General features: G+C 43.0%; 1 protein-coding gene across 1 annotated transcript; it reads left to right on the top strand.

Moving 5' to 3' along the window:
• Positions 1 to 1,709: 1,709 nt before the first annotated feature.
• Positions 1,710 to 11,615, top strand: slc15a1b (solute carrier family 15 member 1b). The gene is made up of 23 exons (XM_077515402.1): positions 1,710 to 1,811; positions 1,921 to 1,955; positions 2,133 to 2,217; positions 2,295 to 2,436; positions 2,508 to 2,627; positions 2,693 to 2,792; positions 3,363 to 3,453; positions 3,555 to 3,638; positions 3,991 to 4,073; positions 4,168 to 4,254; positions 5,961 to 6,050; positions 6,165 to 6,209; positions 6,285 to 6,317; positions 6,389 to 6,477; positions 7,464 to 7,545; positions 7,624 to 7,740; positions 7,815 to 7,955; positions 8,033 to 8,079; positions 8,149 to 8,256; positions 8,352 to 8,466; positions 8,550 to 8,687; positions 10,801 to 10,908; positions 10,984 to 11,615. The coding sequence occupies exons 1-23, from the start codon at positions 1,805 to 1,807 to the stop codon at positions 11,221 to 11,223; spliced, it is 2,187 nt and encodes a 728-aa protein (XP_077371528.1). The 5' UTR covers positions 1,710 to 1,804; the 3' UTR covers positions 11,224 to 11,615.
• Positions 11,616 to 12,801: the final 1,186 nt, after the last annotated feature.

Here is a 12,801-nt window from a genome sequence, read left to right on the forward strand (position 1 = left end):
TCGCCCCTGAACCTCGTTTGCTGCAGCCTCTCGCTCCGGAACCTTGTCTACTGCCGCCGCAGCCCCTGGCCGCTTCGCCTGTGCCGCTGCCGCCGCAGCCCCTGGCCGCTTCGCCTGGGCCGCTGCCGCCGCAGCCCCTGGCCGCTTCGCCTGGGCCGCTGCCGCCGCAGCCCCTGGCCGCTTCGCCTGGGCCGCTGCCGCCGCAGCCCCTGGCCGCTTCGCCTGTGCCGCCGCAGCCCCTGGCCGCTTCGCCTGTGCCGCTGCCGCCGCAGCCCCTGGCCGCTTCGCCTGTGCCGCTGCCGCCGCAGCCCCTGGCCGCTTCGCCTGGGCCGCTGCCGCCGCAGCCCCTGGCCGCTTCGCCTGGGCCGCTACTTCCTGTTCCTCGTCAGGCGGCGCATGGATTGCGGCCGCCACCTCCTGTTCCTCGTTAGGCGGCGCATGGATTGCGGTCGCCACCTCCTGTTCCTCGTCAGGCGGCGCATGGATTGCGGCCGCCACCTCTGGTTCCTCGACCGGCGGCGCCCAGCCAGCGGCCGCCTCCTCTTGCACCAGTTCCGGCGGCGCCCGGCCAGCGGCCGCCATCGCCTGCACCAGTTCCGGCGGCGCCCGGCCAGCGGCCGCCTCCTGCTCCTCATCTGGCGGCGAACACCCCGCCGCCACCTCTGCTCCTTGTCGGGCGTCGAGGACGCCCTCCTGACTGGCCCCGCTGGGACTCTCTTGTCGGGCGTCGAGGACGCCCTCCTGAACTGCTTTTTGTCTGTACGGATGGGTGGGCCGTGTTCCCACCTCCGTGCCCCCTTCCGCCCGCCCTTGTTTTTGGACTCTTTGGGTCGGATGGCCGTCAGGAGCCGGCCATTGAGGGGGGGGTACTGTCACGCCGCCACCTGCGTGACAGGCCTTTATTGTCATAGTCATGTTTCCTGTTTTATTTTGAATTTCTGATTCCCTTCGCACCCCAGGTCACTTGCCCTTCCTGCAGTTCACTAATTACCGGTCCCCGCCCATGATCATGTCCACCTGCCACCAATCAACCAAGACAATAAAAGCCACCTGCATTCTCCCCTCCGTGGCCGGAAGTGTCACACACCGTCAGTGCATGGAAGCGTCCCACAGTCCTTATGTCCTTGTTCATGTTGCCTAGCGTTGTTGCCTTGTTTTTGTGCTTTTTCCTCCCTTTTGGAGCGCCTTTAGTTACCCCTTTTGCCTTGTGCCCTTTTTCCTCCCTAGCGGAGCGCTTTCTGTTGTCCCCAGTACCTTTTGCCTGTTTTTTCCTCCCTAGTGGAGCGCTTTTTGTTCTCCACTTTTTCCCCTCCCTGTTCTCCTCTCAGTTTGAGAGGAGACCTCTGTTGGCCGGAAATAAACCTGCTGCCTTTGTGGCCTACCTTACGCCTGCGTCTGAGTCCTACCTCTCCTCGTCGTGTCACTCTACATTTGAAAATAAAAATAAAAGCCCCATTATGAGTGTAAAACCCCCTTTTCTTTTCTTTTTTACCACTTGAAAGACTGTGAGGTAGCGCAATGTGCAAACATACATGTACATTACACATACAGAAATGACATGCTTGCACATTGACACTGTGAATGCTCGGCCTGTAATATAACCTTCCTTATCTGCACATTTAGCCTTGATAACGAGCATACGCGGCTTATCCACGTGCCTTTTCAATTTGTGACTTGCACTTGAGATCTGTTGCCAGATGGGAGGTTATAAAAGCTAACCTTGCCTGCTTCAAGTTTTCAGACTTCATTTATGAAGTGATTTGAGCACCGCGGGGGAAAAAAATCTCACTGTACGCATACAGCCATGGGAGGTAAGGTTAGGCTGATTGAAATGGTCACTGTTTATTACACAGTACTTTTAAATGAGTAAAATAAATTTGCACTGATATTTTACTTTAAAACATTACTTTTTTTCAACAGAGAAAGGTGAAACGGGGAAGTCCAAGTCAAAAAGTGTAAGTAATATCTTATTATTTTCAAATGTTGAACACATATATACATTGTAACAATATTCATAATCCATATTTGTCATATGTTAAACTCAAGAGGACAAAAAGTGCTCTTTTTCTCTACTATGAACACAACTGGCACCACCAAAGGACAAATAGCAACATAATTGTCATCTCTTCCAGGCTTTGGTGTGTGGCTTCCCAATTAGCATCTTTTTTATTGTGGTCAATGAGTTCTGTGAGCGCTTCTCGTATTATGGCATGCGAGGTGAGTATATTTGTTGACAGATAATGAATCGCATCTCTGTTATAAAATCATTTTGAACCATCTCTCCTTGCGTGCAGCTGTGCTGGTGCTTTACTTTAAGTACTTCCTGAGGTGGGATGATGACTTTGCCACCACCATCTACCATACCTTTGTTGCCCTCTGCTACCTGACGCCAATCCTTGGCGCCATTGTGGCCGATTCGTGGCTCGGCAAGTTCAAGTGGGTCTCGCAGCTCTTCGTCTGTTCGCAATCGGAACACGAGGGTTCATAACACACTTTCCTCCATGCAGGACTATCGTGTACCTGTCCATTGTGTACGCCTTGGGGCAGGTGGTCTTGGCGGTCAGTGCTATCCATGACATCACAGACACCAACCATGACGGAACCCCGGACAACATGGCTTTCCACGTGTAAGCACTCGTGTTGCGCACGTTTTGAAACACGTGAAACTTGAGCGGCAGCATTCTTCCCTCAGCGCTCTGTCCATGGTGGGGCTGCTGCTTATAGCGCTGGGAACAGGAGGCATCAAACCTTGTGTCGCAGCCTTTGGCGGAGACCAGTTTGAAGACCATCAGGTAATTTTTGGCCATCATTTCAAAATACTGTGAAGAATACTTTATACTTGTATACACAATACTTGTCTTTACATTGGGTTGTTTTTCTTCATCTGGAACTGCAAAACCTTCAGGCTTCTACTAGAATTAAAAATAATGTCAGGAAAAGACTACTAGAACATCTGAACTTCATTTGTGTCTTTAGTAAATGACCTTGAAGCCATAGTTTTGAGACCCTCAAACTGTTCTTGTGGAGGCATGCATGTCCATCCTGACTGAGTTTTATTAAAGAATTTCTATTGAATGATTAACTAAATCCATTTCAATTGTCCTTTGGAAAAAAAAAATCACTTATACTGTTGGCAACATGTTATCACATCGTTGTATGACACGTTTCCAGCTGTGTACACCAAGGCTATGACTATTATCTCGTTAACTCACTTATTTGATACTTCTCAGCATATTCTTGCTGAGTTGTTTATTACCAATAGGAACCTCTGTCTCATCGGCTTGAGAACATTGTTCAAGGCCAAGTACAAAGATTACTCCAGGTTGCATAAGAACACTTCTTAACCATCTTGTCTCCAACAGGAGAAGCAGAGAAGCACCTTTTTTTCCATTTTCTACCTGTCAATCAATGCAGGCAGTCTGCTGTCCACAGTCATTACCCCCATCCTCAGAGGTATGGCTGGACATATATAAAATAAAAAAGGAATGTACTGTCAAATGAAGTTGAATGGACAACTGGAATAATGTGTTTTGTGTGTGTGTGTTGCATTCCAGCTCAGGAGTGTGGCATCCACAGCCAGCAGAAATGTTATCCGCTGGCTTTCGGTGTGCCCGCAGCCCTCATGGTGGTCGCTCTAAGTAAGAACGCATCCATTTGCTCTTCTTGACCATGTTAAGTGTTCAGTATTCGACACAAAAATTGGCCACAATTTTCAGCTCATCCCTTAAATGCATCCAAGACAAGAAGGCAGTTGGCTGCTTTTTTTTTTTTTTTTTTTTTCTTTTCCCACTGGGGTCAAACGTTAGTGGGGGGGTTTCTTTTTAGGTGCTGATCATATTTTCCAACGGATTTTCTCCTCAAAACTGTAAATATTTAATTTAACCTGGTTGACCCCACGATATGAGAAAAGATTGTGTAAAACTTTTTCAACAGTACCTCAGTGCCAATTTCTCTGTTTATTATTATCGTTGTATGTGTGTCTCTATGCAGTTGTGTTCATTGTGGGAAGTGGAATGTACAATAAGACCGCTCCTCAGGGGAACATCATGGTAAAAGTCTGCAGATGCATTGGGGTATGTGCAGCAAACAAAAACATAAATTTGTATTTTTTATTTTTCATTTTAAATGTACACAACACATTTTCATGGAATTGTTTTCCTCTTGCAGTTTGCTATCAGTAACCGCTTCAGGCATCGTCATCCAACATACCCAAAAAGAGCACACTGGATGGACTGGGCTGAAGAAAGATATGACGTAAGATCAAAACATTCACACTTAAAACAGCTGAAATTTCAAAACTCCCAGAAATTGTGTGTGAAAGCCAAGCCGAAAATATCAATGGAAAAAAAAACAAAAAAAAACAGAGTGAAGACAAATGTACAATGACATATTAGGGTCACGTATATATTTTCTTAGAGGGTGGGGTCAATTTTCTGAGAAAAAAAAAATTGCGACTTTCTAAAGTGGCAAAAAGTTTATAAAGTTGTCATGGTTTTGGTTGGGTTTTGGTTGTTTTTTTATTTATTTTTATTTTTACTTACGTCATGGTTTAGGGTTAGTTTGGGTTTTGTTTGAATATTATCCTTGTGTTTTCTTAGTTTCAGTCATGATCGGTGTTTTGCGTTGTTGTCCTTGTGTGCCCCCTCGTCTTGTCAGGCATTATCATGTCCACCTGTGTTTGCCTGCCATTCCTCATGTGTCAACCAATCAGCACCGTTTGCCACTTGTGTCTTGCCTAGCTGTGTCTAATTGTGTCAATTAGTGTGTGTGTGTGTGTGTGTGTGTGTGTATTTAGTCTCTTGTCTCCCCTCTGTCTGCGTTGATTCATTGTGGTTTCCTCCCATCATGCTGTCTGTTTTTGCCTAGACGTTCCCCCATGTTTTGCATTGCTGTTTTTTGGATGTATTTGTTTGTTAGCCAGATCCTGTTTTTTTGTTGAATTAAGTCTTTTTTTCTTTTTTCCTTTTTTTTACTGCACTTCTGTCTCCACGCCCTGCTTCCCTGCACCTGGGTCCTCAACCCTCCATACCATAACAAAAGTGGCAGATTTGCGAGAAGAAAAAAAACTCTGAACCTTATGATACACGTATCGTACTACTTGAATGTTTGCATCAATACTTTTCAGTCGGGTTTTCAAATAAGGACAGCAGAAATTAACCATAAGATGTTAATGACTAGAGTGCAATCCATAAAAAAAAAAAAAAACATGCCAACACGCCCCATTCTGACTATAAGCAGTATAGAATGACTCACTCACATGCTTCACAACAATCAGCAGTTGGTAGATAATGAACAATTATTCCAAAAAGAGGCTTCGAGCTGTTTTGTCTGCATGTGTGTGCCCTGTGGTTCGCTGGGGACCAGTCCCGGGTGTACCTCACCTCTGGCCCAAAGTCAGCTGGGATGGGCTCCAGCATGACTATGATCCTAGTGAGGATAATCAGTACAAAAAAATGGATGGATGGATGTATTATATTGCCCTCAGATGGCCTGGTGGTTTACACGCCAGAAGGGGAAGCACAATGGACATTGAATTGAAGCAACAAAAAATATGGCAGAAACGGTTTAATTCCTTACATTATATTTAATGATGTCATTACTGCTATGTTGGTATAGAGTGCAATATTTTTTGTTGTTATTTTTAGCAGGCTGGAGCAAATGAATCCATATCCATTCATTTCTGTGGTGAAAGACAATTTTAAATAGACATGTTTTGAGTTATAATGAACATGGCCACAGAACAAATCAAAATCATATATCAAGGTACCACTGCACTGTACAAGTAAAGAGCCCATTAAACGTTCTGAATTGATTGATGGAAGAACTTTGGCTTCTGTGACAATATTGCTCAGTGTAAAATGTTTGTTGTGTAGATGCTTTTTTTTTTTTTTTTTAAATTTGTTTAAATTATTTATCATTCCATGCCAGAATAACATTCCTTCTCCTGCTTGTTGTTGTAGAAACTTTTGATTGCCCAGGTGAAGATGGTGCTGAAGGTGCTGTTCCTCTACATCCCCCTACCAATGTTCTGGGCGCTCTTTGACCAGCAGGTGATGACTATAAACCACCCCTTACCCCAGACTCCCACCACGCCCCACCTCACTATTTTATCGATGTATCACGGGAGCAAGCATAGATAAAGAAAAGTTGCATCTCCTCCACAGGGATCAAGATGGACCCTCCAGGCGACAACCATGGACGGTGACTTTGTAAGTCTTGAATAATCGGACTACCTACGCTAAAGTTCCCAAAACAATGCTTACAATCATTCCTGTTTTCCATAGGGAGTCCTCGTTATCCAGCCTGACCAGATGCAGGTGAGCTCTGTTATGAACAATCGCCTGGATCTTTTTGGACAATTTGAGCAAGTGACATTGTGGCCCGCTAGACGGTCAACCCCATCTTGATCCTGATTCTGGTGCCGATCGTGGACAGTGTGGTCTACCCGCTCTTCTCCAAGTGCAAGTTAAACTTCACGTGAGTCTTGCAGTCGTGTTCAATACTTCTACTAATCTCCTTTCACCTTGATAAGAACTCCAGTCAACATTTTGTAACCTTGAAGCATTGTGTGTTGCTGCTCATTAAACCGTGGACTTCCGCATTTTTGTAGGGCAACGCAGTAGGCCCAAGTGTTCATCAAAAACAAGACCGAATTTTATTCCTAAAAAATACAACAAGTAACCTGGTGCAGAGTTTGAACATTAACACTGCACTTAAATAGTAGGAAAATAGTGCAAAAACAAACTGTACTTAAAAAGACTTTCAATTAAAGTTAAAGAAATACTGGACTTAAAAATAAAAGTTTAAAAACTAGCAAATCGTCACCCTCTTAAAATAATTGTCTGTCTTTTTTTTTTTTTTTTTGCAAAAATATGTTTTTGCTGAAATCATCTCCTCATGATGCAAATGGTTCCTTTTTTGTGTTTCCTGAAAAATCTGAAGAAAAAAAAAAGACTTTGGCGATTATTTTAAGAAGGAGTCACAATGTAGTAAACTCTCTAAATACAAATTTGGTCAAAAATAGCCCAATTTGTGTACAAAATTGACAAAATTGGCCAAACCAATCTGCTAAATTGGATATTTTTGTATATAACAACACCCCCCACCCCCTACCTCCCAAAATTGGGTCATTGTGTACAAAGTGATTCAAAAATTTGGTCATTCCGTATACCCAGAATGTTGGCTCAAATTAACCCAAGTAGTGATTTATTTATTTTTTTTACCCAAACTGGGTTATTTTTGACATATAAATATTTGTTCGTCTCTGTTTGCCCTGCGATAGGCTGGCAACCAGTCCAGGGTGTCCCCCGCCTACTGCCTGAAGCCAGCTGGGATAGGCTCCAGCACCCCCCGCGACCCTTGTGAGGAATAAGAGGTCAAGAAAATGGATGGATGGAAGTAGCTATAACTGGTAGTGATTATTTCATGTACTACTGTACATGTATTGAATTTGTGTTTTGCAGTCCGTTGAAGAGGATGACCGTGGGGATGTTCTTCGCCGCCTTGGCATTTGTTGCCGCAGGTCTGGTTCAGATCCAGATTGATGTGAGTGACGCCTGTGAAAACAGTCACACGGGAAGCCCGTAACATTTTTCACACCTTTTTTTCCCGCTCTTCTTTTAGGAAACCCTGCCCAGCTTTCCATTAGGCACTGAGAGCCAAGTGAAGTTTCTCAACATGCTGAACAAGCCATTAGACATCAAGGCTGGGCCCGAATCACTTCAGTTGGACGCTTTCACGGTATTTAAGCACACGGACGACTTGATCCACTAAAAGCAAGTCACCTGACCTACTGATGACTTTCCCTTCATCAGGCCAACAATGACTACTTGACCTTCGATGACTCATTTTCCCTGGAACTGGGCCCCGACGCTATTTATCCCATCAGTTTAAGTGACGGCTCTCGGAATACTATCGTGATCCTTCAGGATGAGGCTCTGGCCATGCCAGTCGTGGTAAGAAGGGCGAGCAGATGAGGTCAAGAAATCGTGTCTGTCACTCCAATTTGAAATATGAATTCTCTTATCGACAGTTTGAAGACATCACGGCCAAGCCAGAACAGGGTGCTAATGCTATAAGGCAAGCTCACGATTTCAAAGGAGTATTAATATAGTCTTATGTTGCAACTAATTTGTTCCCCTTCTGCAGATTTTTCAATGGCCTCGGCTCTAATTTGAACATAACAATTGGTAATCTGGACTTTAATGGTGTTACCGCATCAAACATGTCAAAATATTTGCATGTACCACAAGGGAAGTACGTGAGGATTTTTATTTTCTGTTCTTTTCTGCTCCTACGTGAAAATCAACCAGAAATGCCCTAACGTTTTTGTTTTGTGCCGTCACAATCAGTGCACAATTCCTGATCAGGAACATTACAGGAGGCGAGTGCGTCTACAACCAGCAGTTTGGCTTCGGCAGCTCTTACACCTTGGTCATCCCGCCCACTTTCACATTTGGACCAAATGTAACTGCAAAAGTATCGACACGTGTGCGCTTGGGAGAGCTACCTTCTCCACTAAGGTCGTGCGATTTGTTTGCATCTAACAGTGTGAACAAGAACTCCGTCAGGTGAATGACATCAAACCAAACTCGTTCCACATGGCCTGGCAGATTCCTCAGTACTTCCTCATCACTGCAGGAGAGGTTGTCTTTTCTGTTACAGGCCTGGAATTCTCCTACTCACAGGTATTTTCTGCATCCATTTCAAAACAGATCAGATATTGCATTAAAATCTCAGTTGGCACCAGCAAAACTTTTGGATATAGACAATGGAAATTACTGAAAAAAGATTGCGTTCCCTCGCAAAGATTGCGAGGGAACTCAAAGTTGTTTTGCGAGGGCAAGCAATCTTTGGGTTCCCTCGCAATCTTTGCGAGAGAACGCAAAGTTGTTTTTTTTTCTTTCTACCATGTCACCTTAGGGCAGGGGTGTCAAACTCATGTTCGCTCAGGGGCCGCATGGAGGAAAATATATTACCGAGTGGGCCGCATCGGTAAAATAACTAGTGTTGTTCCGATACCAATACTGCATTAAAACAGTGGTATCGGTATCGGTGACTACTCACAAGTAACATGCCGATACCATTAATTCCAACGCTAATATAAGATTTTGGATGCAGCATCTTGTGTCTTGCTCATGCACGACATTCACTGATATGTGACATGTTCACTGCATGCCGATCTAAGATATCCTATTGGCCCGTGAATGCTCTGAACCAATGGCAGGACAGCTTTTTCATGTTGAGGAAAAATAAACTAGTGTTGTTCCGATACCGATACTGGTATCGGCAGAGGTGCCGATACTGCATTAAAACAGTGGTATCGGTATCGGTGACTACTCACAAGTAACATGCCGATACCATTAATTCCAACACTAATATAGGATTTTGGATGCAGCATTTTGTGTCTTGCTCGTGCACGACATTCACTGGTATGTGACATGTTCACTGCATGGCGATCTAAGATATCCTATTGGTCCTTGAATGCTCTGAACCAATGGCAGGACAGCTTTTTCATGTTGAGGAAAAAAAAACCTTAAGTATCGGTATGGTATCAGTATCGGACGATACTGCAAAGCTGGGTATCGGTATCGGTATCGGGACCCAAAAAAAGGTATTGGAACAGCACTAAAAAAAAACTTAAGTATTGGTATTGTATCGGTATTGCCCGATACTGCAAAGCTGGGTATCGGTATCGGGAGCCAAAAAAACGGTATCGGAACAACACTAAAAATAACAGTATATAACTTAAAAACAATTATACACAGATTTGTGGACCAGCCCTAAATTACGGAGCTCAACTGTCATCGTGTTGCTCCGAAGAATAACACAAATGCAAACGGAACGGGGCGACACTTTGCCGGTATACGTTCCAGATGTGTTAAATCGACCCATTTTGCATATATATGTTGTTCCCAGAAGGCATTGGGTGGCGCAGTTAATGAAAAGGACAAAATCACCACCAGACATTAAGAGAAGCCCAGAGCTGTAAATTGAGAAGTAGTTTGTTTTGTTTGAATCCTGTATTTAAAAAGTGCATTTTCCTGAGTGAAACCGGCAGACTGGGCCTTTAAAACAAACCGTAACTTTAAGCTGTATGTAAAATAATGACATCCAGGACGACCCCCGTACAAGTTGAATTGCTCATCTGAGGACTGCTTGTGAAATCACAAATTGTATATATTTTGATTGTGGCCGGCTGATTAATTAGTCTGACGTTACAATTATTATTATTTTTTTAACTTTACAAAATCATCTCGCGGGCCGGATTAAACCACTTTGCGGGCCTGATCCGGCCCTCGGGCCGTATGTTTGACACCCCTGCCTTAGGGGCTCCGTAAATTAGTCTTGTATGCTCATACAACTAATATTAAAATGTAAAGGCAAACCTAGTGCTCATCCTAAAATGTGACCACAAAATTGCTGGATCAGCTTGAACGCTTATTTCATATTGGTACGGTTTAACTCTGTCAAAACAATTCACACATTAGTTTTTACTCTTTGCTTACGACAGTGTTTCTCAATTCCGGTCCTCAGGCCCCCCTAGCCAGCCTGTTTTCCACGTCTCCCAATTGCAACGCAGGTGATGATCGTTATCAGGCTTCTTCCAGAGCTTGGTGATTAGCTGTCATTGGAATTAGCTGCATTGGGAATTGGGAGACATGGAAAACAGGCTGGCTAGGGGGGCCTGAGGACTGGAATTGAGAGAAACTGGCTTACGGTCATATGTTATAGGGATAGTTTAAGGAGTATTTTGTTATTCAAATAAGTTACGTCCAAACTGTACAAACTTCTTCCCAGGCGCCCAGCAATATGAAATCAGTGCTGCAGGCCGGTTGGCTTTTAACAGTCGCTGTCGGTAATATCATTGTGCTCATTGTTGCCGAGGCAGCAACACTCCAAGATCAGGTGGGTGCATTCTAACTGTAAAATACAACTAATAATGTTGATGTAATGGATGATAATAATAATTGTATTCCTCAGTGGGCCGAGTACATTCTCTTTGCATCCTTGCTGGTGGGGGTGTGCATCAGCTTTGCCATCATGGCCTACTTCTACACATACATTGACCCCGCCAAGATCGAAGCGCAGTTCAGGGAGATGGAGCCCAAGGACAAGTGGAAGAACATGCATGGAAAAGACTCAGTTGAGCCTTACAATGAAGAAAAGCGCTCTGATTCCAGCTCGGATGAGGAGGAAGAGTTCACGCAGACAAAGTTGTAAAAAAAAAAAGAACAAAAAAGTCGAGACTCAGACCCACAGTATTTTGCCTTCTTTGTATTTAAACGCTGCTGGTTCTGTGTTTTTGTTCCGTGTCTGGTTCTGGGAATGTAAAAAAAGTGACTTTAAATCTGTGTTGGTAAGATGATTCGCAATTTGTTGGAAGTAGGTTTCCATGCAAGTGGACTGTGTGCGTTCTAGGTTGTCCTGTTACTGTAAATTCACCATTAAAATGGCTCATTTTGCACTGTGTTGCAGCAACTTCTCATTGTCATTTTTTTATTGTATTGTTGTAATTGGCTGATTTTGATTTATGGTTAATGAGTTTTATTTTCTCTATCTTTTGTGAGTGGCAGTAGGATGACTTTGATTTTTTCCCCCCCCAATAAAAACAGATTCATAAAAAAAAACAAAAAAAAAACTAAAATTTGTTTGTGTTGCATCTTTATATGATATGGCAGGTGGAGCTTGACTGACACCCCGTGCCAGGCCAAAACACAATACAGACACATAATGTTATGTGTCTCTATTGTGTTTTATATTCGTGCTGACTAAAGCGTGAACTAATTAAGAAAATACTATCGCATTAATCTTTATTAACGCAGATTAATCGCACTATTAATTTTGATCCCAGATGAGCCTTTAGCTGACAGCGGATGGTTACGTTAAAGGTAACTCAGGTTGTGTTTGAGCAATAAACATAACTACATGCATTCAAGTAAATAAATCAAGCAATTAATAAATGTTTACGTATGGCATTCAGAATATTTGTTCATGTCAAACTATTGGGGTCATTTTTTCCCATTTTAAATTATGTAATTAATTAGGTGATTAGAAAAAGAGGAGGATGAGCGTGTGCAGTGGATAACATTTTTTTTGAAGACGTCCTCATAACATTAAATGTAAAAAAAAATTAACACATAACAAGGTGATCTTTAAATGTGGCGGGCAAGAAATGTTGATAAAAAGGCCCTTTTAATTAAGTGATTAATTGTGATTAATCTATATATATATATATATATATATATATATATATATAGAGAGAGAGAGAGAGAGATTTTTTTTTTTTTTAAAGTTGAGACTCAGACCCACAGTATTTGCCTTCTTTGTATTGAAATGCTTCTGGTTTTGTGTATTTCTGTTCTGTTTCTGGTTCTGCGAATGTCAAAAGTGACTTTAATCAGTGTTGGTAAGATGATTCGTGATTTGCAGGAAGTGGGTTTCCACGCAGGAGTACTGTGTGCATTCTTGGTTGTCGAGTTACTGTAAATTCACCATCAAAATGGTGAAAGTGTTGCAGCAAATTCTCATTGTCATTTTTCTTTTTCTTTGTAATGTGCTGTTAAAAGGGGTTGTAGGCATTGCATTGTTGTAATTGGCTGATTTTGATTTATGGCTATTGAGTTTTTTCCTCCAGTTATTTTTTTTTGTGGGTACAAGTAGGATGACTTGATTTGCTTCCCAATAAACAGATTCATTTAAAAAAAAAAATATATATTTAATCCTGAAATTGATTTGTGTTGCATCGTTATATGATATGCAGGTGGAGCTTGATTGACACCCTGTGTGAGACCAAAACAC

Source organism: Festucalex cinctus, chromosome 2, assembly GCF_051991245.1.
Source record: "Festucalex cinctus isolate MCC-2025b chromosome 2, RoL_Fcin_1.0, whole genome shotgun sequence".
NCBI classification, from domain to species: domain Eukaryota; kingdom Metazoa; phylum Chordata; class Actinopteri; order Syngnathiformes; family Syngnathidae; genus Festucalex; species Festucalex cinctus.